This window comes from Cetorhinus maximus, chromosome 20 (assembly GCF_964194155.1).
Source record: "Cetorhinus maximus chromosome 20, sCetMax3.hap1.1, whole genome shotgun sequence".
Classification (NCBI taxonomy): domain Eukaryota; kingdom Metazoa; phylum Chordata; class Chondrichthyes; order Lamniformes; family Cetorhinidae; genus Cetorhinus; species Cetorhinus maximus.
This window is the reverse complement of record NC_135898.1, coordinates 15,736,270-15,753,664: the sequence shown is the minus strand read 5'-3', so window position 1 is coordinate 15,753,664 and position 17,395 is coordinate 15,736,270. Positions and strand designations below refer to the sequence as shown.

The 17,395-nt window shown below is 42.6% G+C and overlaps 1 protein-coding gene and 1 long non-coding RNA gene across 3 annotated transcripts in view; one reads left to right on the top strand and one right to left on the bottom strand.

Annotated features, from left to right (window-relative positions):
• The window catches only part of LOC144694897 (uncharacterized), a 114,251-nt gene extending 102,521 nt beyond the window's left edge, over positions 1–11,730 (top strand). Inside the window, exon 3 of the long non-coding RNA XR_013579836.1 lies at positions 11,622–11,730. This is a non-coding gene — a long non-coding RNA (uncharacterized LOC144694897). The remainder of the gene's footprint in view (positions 1–11,621) is intronic.
• LOC144694895 (disintegrin and metalloproteinase domain-containing protein 9-like) overlaps positions 1–17,162 on the bottom strand; it is a 112,340-nt gene extending 95,178 nt beyond the window's left edge. For both annotated transcript variants that reach the window (XM_078565628.1, XM_078565629.1), the window contains exon 1: positions 16,776–17,162. In XM_078565628.1, the coding sequence (XP_078421754.1) occupies positions 16,776–16,857 (82 nt within the window). In that variant the 5' untranslated portion in view covers positions 16,858–17,162. The remainder of the gene's footprint in view (positions 1–16,775) is intronic.
• Between the last annotated feature and the right edge of the window lie 233 nt (positions 17,163–17,395).

Here is a 17,395-nt window from a genome sequence, read left to right as displayed (position 1 = left end):
GGATCTGATTGAAACTTACAGAATACTGAAAGGCCTGGATAGAGTGGACGTGGGGAAGATGTTTCCATTAGTAGGAGAGACTAGGACCCGAGGGCACAGCCTCAAAGTAAAGGGAAGACCTTTTAGAACAGAGATGAGGAGAAACTTCTTTAGCCAGAGAGTGGTGAATCTATGGAATTCATTGTCACAGAAGGCTGTGGAGGCCAGGTCATTGAGTGTATTTAAGACCGAGATATATAGGTTCTTGACTGGTATGGGGATCAAAGGTTATGGGGAGAAGGCGGGAGAATGGGGTTGAGAAACTTATCAGCCATGATTGAATGGTGGAGCAGACTCGATGGGCCGAATGGCCTAATTTCTGCTCCTATGTCTTACGGTCTTATCCTCATAAACATGTTTCAGGCAAATTTTCATCCATCTAGAAGAAACGCTTAAATGTGTCATCCACTGTTTTGGGATTTTTTTAAATGATAAAAAGCATCTACACACACTGCTGCATGTCATTACAGCCCAACATGCTGCTGTACTAGAATGCACAACATAGAAATTGTGTGTAAATAATGTTAGGAAAATCTGTGTGTTATCAAACATGAGAGAATTCCAAGGATATCAAGAAATATGATGACATTATAAAAATTGAAGATTTTAAAAACTGTAGCTGTGACTCTAATCATGTCACTTGTGTGTCATTCAACCTCCCTCTCAATCCTCTTTAAATTGGATTGGTTTCATGCTTACTGTTGCAGATTGATAATTGATAATGGAGGAGTACATTTATTTTTCAGCTGTGTGTTCATCAGCTGTATCAATGTAGCTCAATTTCCAAATACACAGAGCTCCTATAAGATAACAAGGTGAATGCAGAAGAGCATTGTTAGAATGTGAGCTGCAGAAATTGCCTTCACTAAAGTATTTTACTATCCCTTTGCAAGCAGAATGAGCTTTTTTCTCTGAACATTAATTGGCACCTGGAGCAGGCTTATCTCATTAAACCTGTCTCTCTATTAACGTGCTGCCCTCTGAAAGCTAAATCGAATTCAGACACACCTTGTACAAACACACACACCTTGTACAAACACACACACCTTGTACAAACACACACCCAAAAGATTAAGCAACACCCTTGAAAATTCAGTGACTAACTATTTGAAAGCCTTTGGATTTCTTCAGTGAATAAGAAATTGTGCAAGTTAACAATTGTTTTTTGTAAACTGTGTGACATTAGAAGCTGACAGGTAGAACTTTCTGTACACAGTGCTCTTTGATGGGCGAGGTGGTGATCATTCAGACTGTTTGATTGAAATCTGCTTCTGAACACAGGATCTAATAGAATACCACCCAAGTTATGTTGAGCCAAAGGATCACTGTAAGCCCAGTTTTAGGAAGGATGTGGTATAATACTAAAGATAATAAATTGAGGTACTTCCGTTTTTATATTTTCCTCTGACTTGTCCAATTAATGGAGATACAAAGTTCAAAGCTCTTCAAAACATTCTGGATCTGGGAGTTTGCAACTATTTAGGACAAAAAATGATTTTGCTGATTGAAGTGCAGCTCCTCTGGTATTTTCCCTTCACTCCTCCTTAGTAAAACAACACAAATCCTGGTGTAGTGAACAATTCCGACTGCAATATGCCTCAGGTAAACTCTCCGATTCTTTTTGCACTTACTAGTCTGAAATGAGGGATGGCAAATAAACAAATCCAATAGCTCTCCATGCACATGGGCTAAAGAGTGGGAGAAATATAAAATGCTTCAAGAGTTCCTGATTCACAGTGGAATAAATGGGAGGTGAAACTCAAGTGAGGATTATTGAATGAGCTTGGCAATGACGCTTCCTCGGGTTAATCAGCATCACATTACTCATTGTTCACGGCCAATGTTACTTAAGAACATAAGAAATAGGAGCAGGAGTAGGCCATTTAGTCTCGACTTGGGATAGATAATGTAGAATAGACCACATCTGTTTAACTGAACAGTGTGAGTCACAATCATCAGCAGGCAGTAAAATAATAATGAAACCAATGATTAAAAAATACTTTTCCTTATCACATTTACTCTCTATTCAGGGGACAAAAGCAAAATCCAAAACAGTGCAAATAACATGTCACCTGATGCAATGTACCGTCTCAATAGCCCTTCCTCATTCAGTACTTTCATATCTTTAATGTGTACAGCTTGCACTTACAGATTGAAAGTCACATGATTTCTAATATATGGTATACTACTTGAAAAATTCTGATTGGTAAATGGGTCACTTCTTGACGTCATTTCCAACACACCACCTCACCTTTCACTATGCTACTAATATAAACAGTTATTGCTTTCAAAGTTTGAGCTTCTGTAGCCTGCTCTTTAATCAGATTGCAGTAAAAGCTAAGGCAGGGTGCAACCTACTTAAACTAGCTGTGTGCACAGGATAACCCATTAACATGTAATGTGGAGTCATCCATTATTTCCTGAGAGACTGCTGATCCCTGCCATTCCTTCAAGTAAACAAGCTTTAAAAATTCTGTGTTACATTACTGGAATTGTGTTCTCACATTTTTGGCTAGAAGGACTACACAAAGTCCTGTACATTTTACTGAAAATGTCTACTTGGCACTTCACAACTCCAGGCAGACAGAAGAAAAGTAACACAAAGCCAAATAACAAATGTTGCAGCAGAACAGCCAAACTGATTGCCTGTTGTCATTTGCTTATCTGCTGTTTTCAAAATATAAGCTGATAAATGATAGTGTGCACAAAAAGATATTGAAATGGAATCCGTGAATTTTTATAGACATCAGTATGTAATGGTTGCACAATTCTCCACAATTACAGCAGCTGTGGCTTTGCATTGCCAATGGTATTACAAGACATGTTACAATGGTTATCCCTGCGTTCAGGAGATTGATAAATTTACCTGATTTGGCCAAATGAGTCCATGTTGATGGTATCTCCACTTTCCATGTTGATGGTATACTCCACTTCAGCATCACTCCAAATACTATGTGCCACCATGTTCTCATATTCTTGAAACTTCATTTGGCCTTCAGAAGTTTTTAAACTGTCTCTTAATTTTCTGAAAATGTTGACACTGTTCTAGCAACTTTCACAACTTCAAGATGTCCCAAAGTGCTTTAGAACCAATTGTGTATTTTTGAAGTGAGGTCATTATTGTAATGTAGGAAATGCGTAGCATTAATTCACAACAAGACCCCACAAAATGGCAATGTAATATTAGCCAGATTGTTTCAGGTGTTGTTGAGGGATAAATGTTTGATATTGCGTTAACAGGAACATTAGGAAACTATCAATTGTGTCGAAGCATCACAGCTGAACTCAAGCCTATCCTTATGTCACATCCACTCATGTACATCTCAGTATGCACTTGCTGGATAGCAATCAGGAATGGGACCTCTCAATGATTTTCTTTTGCCTAACCCAGGAATGCAGAAACCAACTCAATGGTTCCAGCAGCTAACTCAATATAGGCACAAAAGTAGGCCATTTGGCTCCTCGAGCCCATTCAGCCATTCAATGAGATCATAACTAATTTGCAAACTAACTCCATATACCCACTTTTGACCCATATCCTTTAATGCCTTTGGCTAATAAAAATCTATCAATCGCACCTTTACATTTAACAACTCATCGAGCATCAATTGCCCCTTGGAGTTGCATACATCCTTCTGATGATACCTACAATGTCAGGAGTTGTCTGCTGAAAAATGTAGTGGCTCGCCAGTGAAAGGGAAAGCCAGAAGTCAGGTCACCTGGATTGCACTCAGAAATTTACTCTCTCAAATAGCCCTGCCAGAGGCCTTCACCAGGTGGCATATGCAATCTCAATCACAAGATATTGTACATATGGGGAGAGAAAACGGAAAAACTAGAACTTAAATGAGCAAAGAGACTCCCAAAACAGGATGGTGTTCAAATTGCTTGTGACTATACTGGGAAGAGATTTCTCACTCAAACTGAGCTCTGCGACCCATGGTAGTCTGAATTTAAATTTAGATTTGGCTGATATGCTTTGAATTATTTTTAGCTACAACCACGTCCACTGGTGATTTAGAAGTAATCAACTATGACTGTAGAGACAGTGGTGAATCAAGAGATTCCAGTATGAAAACTGGTGTTCAATTATTTCTCAAATGAATAATCCCTGCCAAGTGAGAATATATGTATAAACTTCTTTTCTCTGACAACTATTGCATCCAGCCATTTCATGCAGCTGATTCCAATGTCTACTGTGTTCTGAAATGCATTGTCTCTTCCTGGGTATGGATGATTTGGTTTATTTTACTTCTCATTTGCCCTGATAACTCGTTTACCATCTTCTTTCATTGTTCTGCACACCTTTTCCCAGTAATTTGGCTTTCCACAAACACTGTAGTTTGATCCATATGTAGAACATTTCCTCCGTCTCCGAATTCATGGTTGCCCATATCTCTTGCACATCTTTCTGTCTGGAGTGCATTCTTTTATCACCATTTCACTGCACTTGCTTTTCTCTTGACTTAACTGAAAACAAGCCATTTGGGTAGTCAGCAACATCTGCCTACTCGTGGCTTCATGTGCTCTGCCAGTGTCCACAGCCTGTAATATTGTGAGCTTGTCTTTTCCAATTAAATCTTTTTTTACTCAGGGTGTGTAGAGCCCCAAATAAGCGCATCCTTTCATCAGTGTCCTTAAATTTATATTTTTCATTCTTGTTACAAAATAGGTTCACCCAATTCCTGCCTCATATCTTGAAATTCATATCGGTAGATCTGATGAGTTGACTTTGGCAGGTGTGTGTGCTGAATTTTTCAAAAATTTTGTCGAAGTTTTTGCTGTTGTCTTCACTCAGCTTCCAGCTTTCAAGCAAATTTAACCCTTTCTTTCCTGTCCAGAGAGGGTAGTAGGAAAGATGCCAAACCTCCAAGTACAATGCTGAGGAGCCTGCTCTGAGTTCTGCAATAATAGCCTTTCCATTTCTCATGCAAGTTTTTGCACATGTGGACACTACAACAGCAACATCAAGGTGACGCATTTTTCCTTTGCATCAGGATGTGAATGCAGTGTCAGGAAAAAAGGATCTCACTGCATGTCAGAATCAGGTCAGCGTCACTGTGAAATAGTTCAGCTTCATGCTAATCCTAACCTTCTGGAATCTGAATGCACCATAACATAGCAACAAGAGGAGGTCACTCTACCCCTCAAATCAGTTCTGCCACTCAGTGAGATTGTGGCAGATCTGTATCTAAACTCCATTTACCTTCCTTGGCTTCATATCCTTTAATACCCTTGTCCAACAAAAATCTAGCAATCTCTGATTTTAAATCATCAACTGAGCACTTTTGTGGAAGAGTTTTCCACACTCTTACAAACGTGTGTAGAAGCATTTCCCAAGTTCTATCCTGAATGGCCTGGCTGTGATTTTAAGGTCATGTCCCTCATCCCAGACTCACCACTACCAGCAGAGAAAAACATTTCCCTCTATCTACCCTATCAATGGCTTTCAAAATCCTCAAAACTTTAATCAAATTATCCATAACATTCTCTGTTCCAAGGAATGCACACCTAGTTTATGCAATCCCTCCTCATAATCTAATCCTTGGCGAATTGGTGACATTGTGGTGAATCCGCACTGCACCCTTTCTAAGGTCAAAATATCCTAAGGTGCAATGACCGGAACCGTGCAAATTATTTCAGATGTGATCTAACCAGAGCTTTGTATTGCTGTAGCAAAACTCCCCCTGCACTGTTTATATTCTAACTCTCTGGTTGTAAAAGCTAAGATTCGATATGCCTTTCTGATTTTTTTTGTACTTATTACATTTTAGTGATCCTAAAGTTGAACTTGCACTGTTTCTAGCTTTTCACCAAATATTTAGATGTATCCTTTTTTGGTCCAAAATGGACCCACTTTGAAATCCATCTGTCACAATTTTTCCCTTTCATTTAGCCTATCAATTTTCTTTGTAATTTCATGCTACTATTTACACTACTTACATTACTGCCAATCTGTGTACCCGCAAACTTGTGTATATGGCTTTCGATTGTGATGGGCAAAGCCATTAACAAATATAGTGAATAGGTGAGCCCCAGCATCAAGCCTTGTGAGATACCAGTAGCTACTTCTAATTTGACTGCAAGCCCATCAACTCACTCTGTCTTCTACTGCTGAACCAATCCTCTAATTAGTACAACAGCTTGCTTTCAATTCCATGAGCTTTGATTTCAACTAATAATCTCCATGTGGAACCATACTGAATACTTTTTGGAAGCTACGTCCACAGGCTCTCTCCTGTATACTAATTTAGTTACTTACTCAAATAATTCAAATATGCTATTTGGATCCCTTACAAATCCTAAATAGGATGTCAACACCCAAACTGACGCTCATCAGGTGATGTGTGAGGCTGGACTGGAATGACTCACCCTCACATCTCCTGCCACATACTGTCCCACACTAAGAGATGAGGGTCTCGCTGTATATGTATTCCAGGCAGAAATATACTTCCAAACACTCCAGAACACAATAAACGTGGAGTTCACAATCCAGACTAAAATATTCACAGCAGAAACAGGACTAGTAGATTTTGAAATAGATGATGCACAAACCAAATGCAAAGTACCAGTTTAATGCAGCCTATATTAGATTGCTGCAGACAAAGTGCAAGCAGAGAAGCAAACTTGAACTAAACAGTACAGAAGGTATTCCCAGTGTCACGACTCACTGCGGATATTGCACTGTAATATCAAGCCCCACTGTTCCCCGAGCTGTGACAAACGTGAAAAGTTTTACCAAACCACCAGAGTGCCCCAATTCTACCTGTTTAATTTAGGTTAACAGAATATGAGCACCAGGTTTGTAAATTTAATAAGTAAATAACTGTTTATTGGACAAATTGTCTTTAACTAGTGGCAAAAGAAAGAAATATGAACTACTAACTTTTAATGGTGGGATAAAACAGTTCAATAGCACTAATCCGGAGTACAGGATTCAATGGGTTGATTTTGATCGCTGTCTTCCAAATTCCTTTCCATTCTTGTTGATGACATGAGGTGGTCTTCCAGCACTTGCAGTCTATAGTTCACTGGTTGAGCACTTGCCTTTCAATGTCTCTAACAGTGATTTTCCCCTTTGCCTCTTGACAGGGGTTTTCCAGAGAGCAGGTTATAGAGATATGAGAAGAAAAGAACCAGCTAGCTATTATTGTGGAATTACTGGAATCTTCTACACACAGGAGAAAGAGGTTTTAGGTCTTGTTCCTTTCAGGTTAGGAGCTATTCTGCTGCACTCACACAAAACCTGGTCACCTGGTCAGGAGCCAATTAAAATGCTGTTTTGAGGCAGCTCCCCTGGTCCAGGGCTCCTCTGGTACCAACCTGTCTTTCATACACATTCTGTTCCAGGACTGCAACATTGTATGTATCTCTCATCCTGTTCCAGTGCACATGTCTTTCAACTGCAGCCATTTAATTTTACCACAGTCCAACAGAAAATAAAAAGATATGTTCTTTACAGCAGTCCGACAGAAATAAAAATGTATGTTCTTCACATCAGACAAGAGAAAATATAAATATAAAAGTAGGAACGGATTATGTAAATTTGGTATAAAACAACAGCATTGAAATCTACCAGATTAACACTACAATGCAACTCACCTGGATCAAAAACGATATGGTTTTGAACATGGAAAGAAATGTGGGCAAAGCAGTTTCACTCAATATGCTGACAAAAATGGGTAAGGCTTCCAGACAAAGAAATGTTTCACTGTTTGAAAATGTACTGATTTGAGATAATTAGGAAAGAGGAAGAGTACTAAACTATGGAGGAAAGCTTCCACTATTCAACATGGGATGAATTCACCAATCGCCAAAAAGGAGTCAGAGAATGTACAGAGAGTCACAGCACAGTCGCATGAATTTGCCAACTCATACTGCCTTCCATTAACATCTCTCCACTGGGAATATGAGATTTATCAAAACCATAACTACATTCTTCATCACATTTACAATTTCACTACCAGCAGCAAACAAAAAGAATGTAATTTCCTTCATATTCATCAAGAGCAATGCAGAACAAATTGATTGCAAAACATTTGGCCTCAAGTACATGGCAATATTAGAATATGCAGTCAAGTCAGAAAATGCTACAACTATTTTGGCCCGTTACTCCTGTGTTGTTGCTTTAAAAGAGCTGTCCGATTTAGTCGCACACTCCAGCTTTTCCCCATAGCCCTGAAATTTAATCTTCATTAAGTACATGTCCAGTTGCCTTTTGAAAGTTTCTATGAAATCAGGTTCCATCAACTTTCAGGCAGTGTGTTCCACATCTTACCAACCCTCTGTGTGAAAACAATCTTCTTAATTTTCCCTTTAGTTCTTTCACCAATAATTTTAAATGTATGGCTCCTGGTTACTTAACACTAACCAAAGGAAACAATTTCTCCCAACTTTCTCAAGCAAAACCACTCATAATTTTGAATATCTCTGTTAGGTCTACCCTTAACCTTCCCTCCTCTAAGTGACAAGAACCTCAGCCTGTCCAATCTATTTGCATAACTGAAATGTCTCATCCTTGGCGTCATTCTGGTAAACCTCCTCTGCACCCTTTCCAAGGACTTGACATCTTTAAGGGTGGCGCCCAGAATTGTATACAATACTCCATCTGAGGCATAACCAGAGATTTGTCAAGGTTTAGCACGAGTTCCTCATTTTTGTATCCAATGCCCTCAAAGCCAAGCATCCCATATGCATTCTTAACTCCCTTATAAACTTGCCTTGCCACCTTCATAGATTTGTGAATATGAACCCCCAAGTCCTTTTGTTCTTGCAACTCCTCAAAATAGTATTAAGTTAAACCACCCCTCTGTTGTTTCTCCCAAAGTCCATCACTTCGTGATTAGCTGTATTAAATTGCATCTGCCACATGTCGGCCCATTCCACATGTCTCTCTATGTCCTCCTGAAGTCTGTTATCATTCTGCTCAATAATTCCCACACTGCCAAGTTTTTTATCATTCCACACTTTAAAATTATACTTCCTATTCTTAAGTCCAGGTCCATTATAAAGAAAAAGCAATTGTCTTAATTCCTATCACTGGAGGACACCACTGCAAACTTCCCTCTAGTCAGAAAAACATCCATTCACCACTGATATAAAAGCAAAAAACTGCGGATGCTGGAAATCCAAAACAAAAATAAAAATACCTGGAAAAACTCAGCAGGTCTGACAGCATCTGTGGAGAGGAACACAGTTAACGTTTCGAGTCCGTATGACTCTTCAACAGAACTAAGGAAAAATAGAAGAGAGGTGAAATATAAGCTGGTTTAAGGGGGGGTTGGACAGGTAGAGCTGGATAGAGGGCCAGTGATAGGTGGAGATAGCCAAAACATGTCATGGACAAAGAGGTGTTGAAGGTGGTGATATTATCTAAGGAATGTGCTAATAGGTGACATTAAGGGTAGAAAACAGGACGAGCGAGGTACAGATAGCCCTATGGGGGTGGGGTGGGGGGAAGGGATCGAAATAGGCTAAAAGGTAGAGATAAAACAATGGATGGAAATACATTTAAAAATAATGGAAATAGGTGGGAAAAGAAAAATCTATATAAATTATTGGAAAAAAGGGGGATCGGAAAGGGGGTGGGGATGGAGGAGAGAGTTCATGATCTAAAATTGTTGAACTCAATATTCAGTCCGGAAGGCTGTAAAGTGCCTAGTCGGACGATGAGTGCTGTTTCTCCAGTTTGCATTGAGCTTCACAGGAACATTGCAGCAGGCCAAGGATGGACATGTGGGCATAAGTGCAGGGTGGTGTGTTGAAATGGCAAGCGACATGGAGGTCTGGGTCATGCTTGCGGACAGACCGAAGGTGTTCCGCAAAACGGTCACCCAGTCTGCGTTTGGTCTCTCCAATGTAGAGGAAACCGCATTGGGAGCAGCGAATGCAGTAGACTAAAATGAGGGAAGTGCAAGTGAAATGCTGCTTCACTTGAAATGAGTGTTTGGGCCCTTGGACGGTGAGGAGAGGGGAAGTAAAGGGGCAGGTGTTGCACCTTCTGCGGTTGCATGGGAAGGTGCCGTGGGAGGGGGTTGAGGTGTAGGGGGTGATGGAGGAGTGGACCAGGGTGTCCCGGAGGGAACGATCCCTGTGGAATGCTGCTGGGGGTGGTGGGTGAAGGGAAGATGTATTTGGCGGTGGCATCATGCTGGAGTTGGTGGAAATGACGGAGGGTGATCCTTTGAATGCGGAGGCTGGTGGGGTGATAAATGAGGACAAGGGGGCCCTATCATGGTTCTGGGAGGGAGAGGAAGGTGTGAGGGCGGATGCGCGGGAGATGGGCCGGACACAGTTGAGGGCCATGTCAACCACCATGGGTGGAAAACCTCGGTTAAGGAAGACATATCAGAGGAACTGTTTTTGAAAGTGGCATCATCAGAACAGATGCGACGGAGGCGAAGGAACTGAGAGAATGGGATGGAGTCCTTACAGGAAGCAGGGTGTGAGGACCTGTAGTCGAGGTAGCTGTGGGAGTCGGTAGGCTTGTAGTGGATATTGGTGGACAGTCTATCACCAGAAATTGAGACAGAGATCAAGGAAGGGAAGGGAAGTATCAGAGATGGACCATGTGAAAACGATGGAGGAGTGGAAATTGGAAGCAAAATTAATAAATTCACCACTACTCTCTACCTCACATCCCTTAACCAATTACATACCCAAGGTACCACCATTCCTGTAATATCATATACTTTTAATTTCTGAATACTTCTGTTGCATGGTAATTTATCAAATGCCTTTTGAACTTCAGATACATAATATCTACTGCACTATCCTCATCAAACCTCTTAGTTACTTCAAATAACTGTATCATGTTAGTCAGATAGTTTTTTCTTTAACAAATCGGTCCTGGCTGTCCTTTATTAACCCTTACAAGTGAGAATTAATTTTATCATGAAACTTTCTCCATCTTACACTTCAAGTTGCATTTCCAGGGAATCAATATTTTGAATCATCACATCAAAACTATGATGCATCACAGTGCATTTCTCCTCAATGTACATGTCACTACTGCCTCCTCTACCTCCTGAAAAACAGTCAGGAAACAGAGTCAGAGAAAATAATAAGAGTTGATTCAGACTGAATGCTGCCAATGCTAACAAGATTGTGGACCATGATGCAAGCGAGAATCTCCAATGAACACTCCAACAAAATCCCAACTTGCATCATTTGCCTGACAAGTAGGTGCCATTTAATTTTTGAAATTTCTTCATTTTCAAGAAACAAAACTGAAATTAAAAAAGGCACGATCATCAGGCTTCTACACGCATTGACTTACAAGCACATAATTTCCTTCATTACATACAAATACGGTCAAACAAGAAGGTTTCATGGAGTGTTGCTTGGCCAGATAATCTGGTTTTGGTTAAATCAACAGTATTGGCAAAATATTGCCTCAAAACAGAAACTTAGCATTGGAAGAAAGCAACGTATATGTATGGAACACCTTTCTTGTGCTCAGGGCTCCCAAACATATCCAAATAACTTTTGAAGTGTAGTGAGTTACAACAATAAAGTAGGTTTCTCTCTATATCACATAACCACCCACAACAAATTGATGTGTGTATTTTCATTTGTTACAGAATGTTTTGTCCAGAGGCCATCTCGCTAGTGGCTCGGGTTATGGCTCAAAGACGAGGCAACACAGTTGAGAATGGATGAGCCTTAATCTAGTAAAATTAGAAATCAGGGGCTGAATGGCTTACCCCCATTCCTATCTTTCTATGACTGTCCATTAAGGATGCCAATACAACATCCACATTTCAAACAATTCACCCAGATCAAAAAAGTTAAATCAAAATACTCAGCAAAATATTGGCATAGGCCAGCATTTACCGGCTGATTTTCTAAAAAGCAGAGGATTTTCCTGGCAAATATTCCACTCTCGAAATAACAACTGATTTCTTCAACAAATTGTAATATTCAAATAGACAAAACTTAGGGTGGAATCAACCCAGATTTGCACTAAGTGCGGTAGTGGGCAAGAAGAACAACATTTTACCCGCCGGCCGCAATAGCGGCTTTTCACACCGCTTCGCCCAATCCCACCTCATTTATCATGCATTCCGGGGAAACATGCCGTTTCTCTGGCAAGCGGCCTCCAATTCGCCTGCCACACTGTCATCTTGCCACTGCCTCAGGCTGGGCTCCAGGTTTAACATGTAGCCGTGGGCACCCCTCTCAGTGCTTCCAGCCCAGGATTGCTGCACAGAAGACATGACCCAAAGGGCAAGAAGACTGCAGCCTTCCATCCCCGAGATACCTTCTGGACACTGTTGCAGCCCAGTGCAATACCCTCTACATCCACTCTGGCTGCAGGAAGCCCATCAGTGTCACACTCAGGCTTGGGAGGCAGTGGCAGCACTGGTCAGTGCCAAAGCTACACAGAACAAGTTGGCCATCCAATGCAGAAACAGGATGAACGATCTCATCCATGCCGCCAGGGTCAGACAACTATCTCATCACTAAACTCACACACTCACAAGGCCAAATATTCACTGGCCTCTCACTCACTGCCAGCTCAAGGGACATCACCACTCACTCTCTCACACACACCCTCATATCTTCACCTGGCCTCATCTCATCTGAAGACTGCCTCCTCAGCCCTCACCCTATTGAGGCCACTTGCGCAGATCAACGTATCCCCACACATAGCCTGGGATAACCCCCCTTCCCCAATAATGCCCTAGCTCTGCAGCATCTTCTCTTGCCCAAGGCCCCTTATTCCCCCTTGCCCAAGGAAGCCATTGAAAAGCCAGCCCCACCTCACGGCTGTTCTTGTAAGTAGAAGCTTGCCTGTGAGCCCCCCTAAAATAGCGACGCGAAGCCTGGCACTGATGACCACAAGTGCTGCCTAAAGCAAAGTAGGCAAACAAGCCACAAAAGTCCTGAGTGAAGTGCAGCTTACGTTCAGTCGTGAAACATGTTGGCATGCCCAGGTGATCCAGCGTCGGGGGACAATTCCGGTGAGCAGGGCTTATAATGATATGCAGAGATGTTAAAATGAAGTTCCCAATGTGCGGCAGTGGGAAATGCTACCCGCTATTGACGGGTGCAGCAGACAATTGAAAACTGGTTTCGCGATGTGAAACCGATCTTTGGCCTTCCAGCCATATTGTCCGTTCACGCTCGCCATGATGCCCGACGCCAATGGGCAGGGAAAATTCCACCCTTAATCTTTGGGTAAAGCAACACTTCAAGCTTTTAAATAAAACTCCTTCAAAACACATCAGATTTAAGCAGAGTCTGTGATTTCCTTTCATAAACCCTGTAACTCAACATCTCGCCTCTGTTGTGGGTTCAATAAAGACTTTTTTTTTTAAGAAGACAGTTTCTATTACACACAGTTGCATAATGAATTTCTGGCGATGACAATCACACTCACAAAATATAGTCAGGGCACTGAAAATGGCAACTACCTTCAAAAGTTAATGTTCAGGTCTACAGTGTCTTCAGAATCAGGGAACTTTGTTGGGAGTTAACGAATAGTGATTGACTTCATTTCATCTCCATTGAATTAAAAGGAAAATGGGAGAAACTGATTTTCACCTTTCTTGATTAAATCAAACAGATCTCAAATTCTGCCTTCAACAAATAGCTTCATCCTTTTCAAAAATCCTTTTCAGATAGAATTGATTAATTTTTAAGTCATATTTCAAATCCTGCTCCAGCTCCCCTGGCTTTTCCAGCTACTATTTCCTCATTCAAACAAGAATATGGGATCAGTTAATGGGAGACTTGGTGTACCCACAGGGTCAACGTTATTACACAAGCAGCCAGTGCGGGTTGATTTAATGACGTGTTGAACTGATCACTTCTGCTATTAGAACTGCTCTTATGAGTCATCCCATGTCAAGACTTTTTTTTATTCATTCACGGGGCGTCGCTGGCTAGGTCAGCATATATCCCCCATCCCTAATTTCCCTTGAGAAGGTGGAGAGGAGCCACCTGAAGCTGCAGTCCATTTGGTGTAGATACACCCACAGTATTGCTAGGGAGGGAGTTCCAAGATTTTGACCCAATGATAGTGATATATTTCCAAGTCAGGATGGTGAGTAGCTTGGAGGGGAACTTCCAGGTGGTGGTCTTCCAGGTGGTGTCTGCTGCTCATCCTTCTAGATGGTAGCGGTCATGGATTTGGAAGGTGCTGTCAAAGGAGGCTGAGTGAGTTCCTGCAGTGCATCTTGTAGACAGTACACACTGCTGCCACTGTACGTCAGTGGTGGAGGGAGTGAATTTGTGTGAAAGGGTAAAAACAAAAATACCTGGAAAAACTCAGCAGGTCTGACAGCATCTGCGGAGAGGGATACAGTTGAAGTTTCGAGTCCACATGACCCTTCATCAGAACTAAGACATATAAAAATGAGATGAAATATAAGCTGATAGAGGGCCAGTAATAGATGGAGGCCAAGAAGAGACTGCCAAAAATGTCATAGACAAAAGGACAAAGGGGTGTTGACAGTGGTGATATTATCTAAAGGATGTGCTAATGGGGACATTAAGGGAAGCAAGCTAGTGGCAGATGGCCCGAGTGCGGAAGGGGTGGGGGGAAGGGATCGAAATGGGCTAAAAGGTGGAGATGAAACAACAGATCGAAATAAATTTAAAAATAGGAGGGTAAAGAAAAAAATATAGTTGTAAAAAAATTATAAATTATTGGAAAAAGGGGGATTGGAAAGTGGGAGGGGATGGAGGAGAGAGTTCATGAGCTGAAATTGTTGAACTCAACATTCAGTCCGGAAGGCTGTAGAGTGCCTAGTCGGAAGATGAGGTGTTGTTCCTCCAGTTTGCGTTGAGCTTCTCTGGAACACTGCAGCAGGCCAAGGACGGACATGTGGGCTTGAGAGCAGGGTGGTGTGTTGAAATGGCAAGCGACAGGGAGGTCTGGGTAATGCTTGTGGACAGACCGAAGGTGTTCCACAAAGCGGTCACCCAGTCTGCGTTTGGTCTCTCCAATGTAGAGGAGACCGCATTGGGAGCAGCGAATGCAGTAGGCTAAATTGAGGGAAGTGCAAGTGAAGTGTTGCTTCACTTGAAAGGAGTGTTTGGACGGTGAGGAGAGGGGAAGTAAAGGGGCAGGTGTTGCACCTTCTGCGGTTGCATGGAAAGGTGCCGTGGGAGGGGGTTGAGGTGTAGGGGGTGATGGAGGAGTGGACCAGGGTGTCCCAGAGGGAACGATCCCTGCGGAAAGCCACAGGGAGGTGAAGGGAATATGTGTTTGGTGGTGGCATCATGCTGGAGTTGGCGGAGGATGATCCTTTGAATGCGGAGGCTGGTGGGGTGATAAGTGAGGACAAGGGGGACCCTATCATGGTTCTGGGAGGGAGAAGAAGGTGTGAGGGCGGATGCGCGGGAGATGGGCCAGACACGGCTGAGGGCCCTGTCAACCACCGTGGGTGGAAAACCTCGGTTAAGGAAGAAGGAAGATATATCAGAGGAACTGTTTTGGAAAATGGCATCATCAGAACAGATGCGACGGAGGCGAAGGAACTGAGAGAATGGGATGGAGTCCTTACAGGAAGCGGGGCATGAGGAGCTATAGTCGAGGTAGCTGTGGGAGTCGGTAGGCTTGTAATGGATATTGGTGAACAGTCTATCACCAGAAATTGAGACTGAGAGGTCAAGGAAGGGAGGGAAGTGTCAGTGATGGACCACGTGAAAATGATGGAGGGGTGGAAATTGGAAGCAAAATTAATAAACTTTTCCAGGTCCAGACAAGAGCATGAAGCCGCACCGAAGCTGTTATCGATGTACCGGAGAAAGAGTTGTGGGAGGGGGCCTGAGTAGGACTGGAACAAGGAATGCTCCACATACCCCATAAAGAGACAGGCATAACTGGGGCCCATGCGGGTACCCATAGCCACACCTTTTATTTGGCGGAAGCCAAATGTGTGAAAGGGTGCCAATCAAGCAGGCTGCTTTGTCCTGGTTTCAAGCTTAAGTATTATTGGAGTTCCACTCATCTAGGCAAGGGTACAGTATTCCATCACACTCCTGACTTAGCAGATATAACCAAAGGGGAGTCAAGGGGAAAAATCAGCACTTTGATTTGAACCGTCACCAGATCTGTGAGGCCAAATTAACAAAATTCAACTCATAATGTAATAATATACAGAAAGGTGTTTTTGTTTCCTTTTCTAGCACTAGGTTGTACGCCCCTGACATCTTCTGCTCACGGGAACCATTTGTTTGCAGCTCAGACAGAACCACAGACTTCCCGATCAGTAAAAGATGCAGAAGTAGAATTCTCTCCTTTTCATTGCAATCGCGAGATTGAAATCTCAGGCGCATGGTGGAAAGGGTGGCCAATCCGATACCGCCCGGCGCAAATTTCCAGCTGACTCTGTAGTCGGCGCAACTTCTGCTCCCTAAACCAATACCATCTTATTCGTCCTTAATCACCTAAGGACGGGTCACCCTTGTCACCAAAGCTGCTCCAATTATCGGCCCAGCGAGGATTAAGGTCAGTCTGAAATCTGGCACAACTTCAAAAAAGTAAAAATGTTTTCGCCCCACTCTGCAAAAGCTCCTTTTAAAAAAAAACTCCCGCAACTATTACAACAATCGCCACTTGAAATTACTTCACCGTATCAGCAGGAGCTAAAATAATGATATGGGGAAATTAACCGCCATCCGGCAAAAATACCAGCTCACTGAGATAATGCTTTGCCAAAACCCGAGGGAGACCAATGCTATTTCCAGAGACTGTTAGCTTTGTTATTTTCCCAGCAACTCACCGGTCTTTGCTATCGCCAAACACAGCAATGCAGTGAAAGTGGACACAAAGGCAGCGTAATATTTCCTTAAACTTCCAGCCATCTTCAACCCGTCCAAACCCCAGCCAGTGCTTTCTCAGCAATGGTAAGGAAGCCAGGCGTTGCTCTCGCTTCAACAGGCCAACGAGCAATGCATCTTACCCTTAACTTCAGCGGAAAGGAAGGTAAGGGATTTACAGGTGCACCCAGGGTTTACCCACAAGGGCTGACTTGTGTCCTGCGACCTGAATACGAACACACACACACACACAATCAAAAATGGACTTTGCAAGGAACGTTCCTCCGCGCAGCTCCAACTGCGGGTTCCTCTCTGATCATCCATTCATAATCCCGACCGGCTGCTGAACCAACGCATGCGCTCACCCGTCCCACACTCCAAAAAAAACACTTGATTTAACTGCGCCCCCTGCTCCGCTCACTTGCGCAATGCACAGAAATCTTTCCTGACAGACGTGACTGTCGTGCAACAACTCTGCTTTCTACCAGAACTTGCATTTATGTCGCGGGTGGGAGTGCAGAAGAGATCTATTGGGGTAGTACCAGGGACTGGGTGGGGGGGGGGAGTCCAGACAGAGGCATAC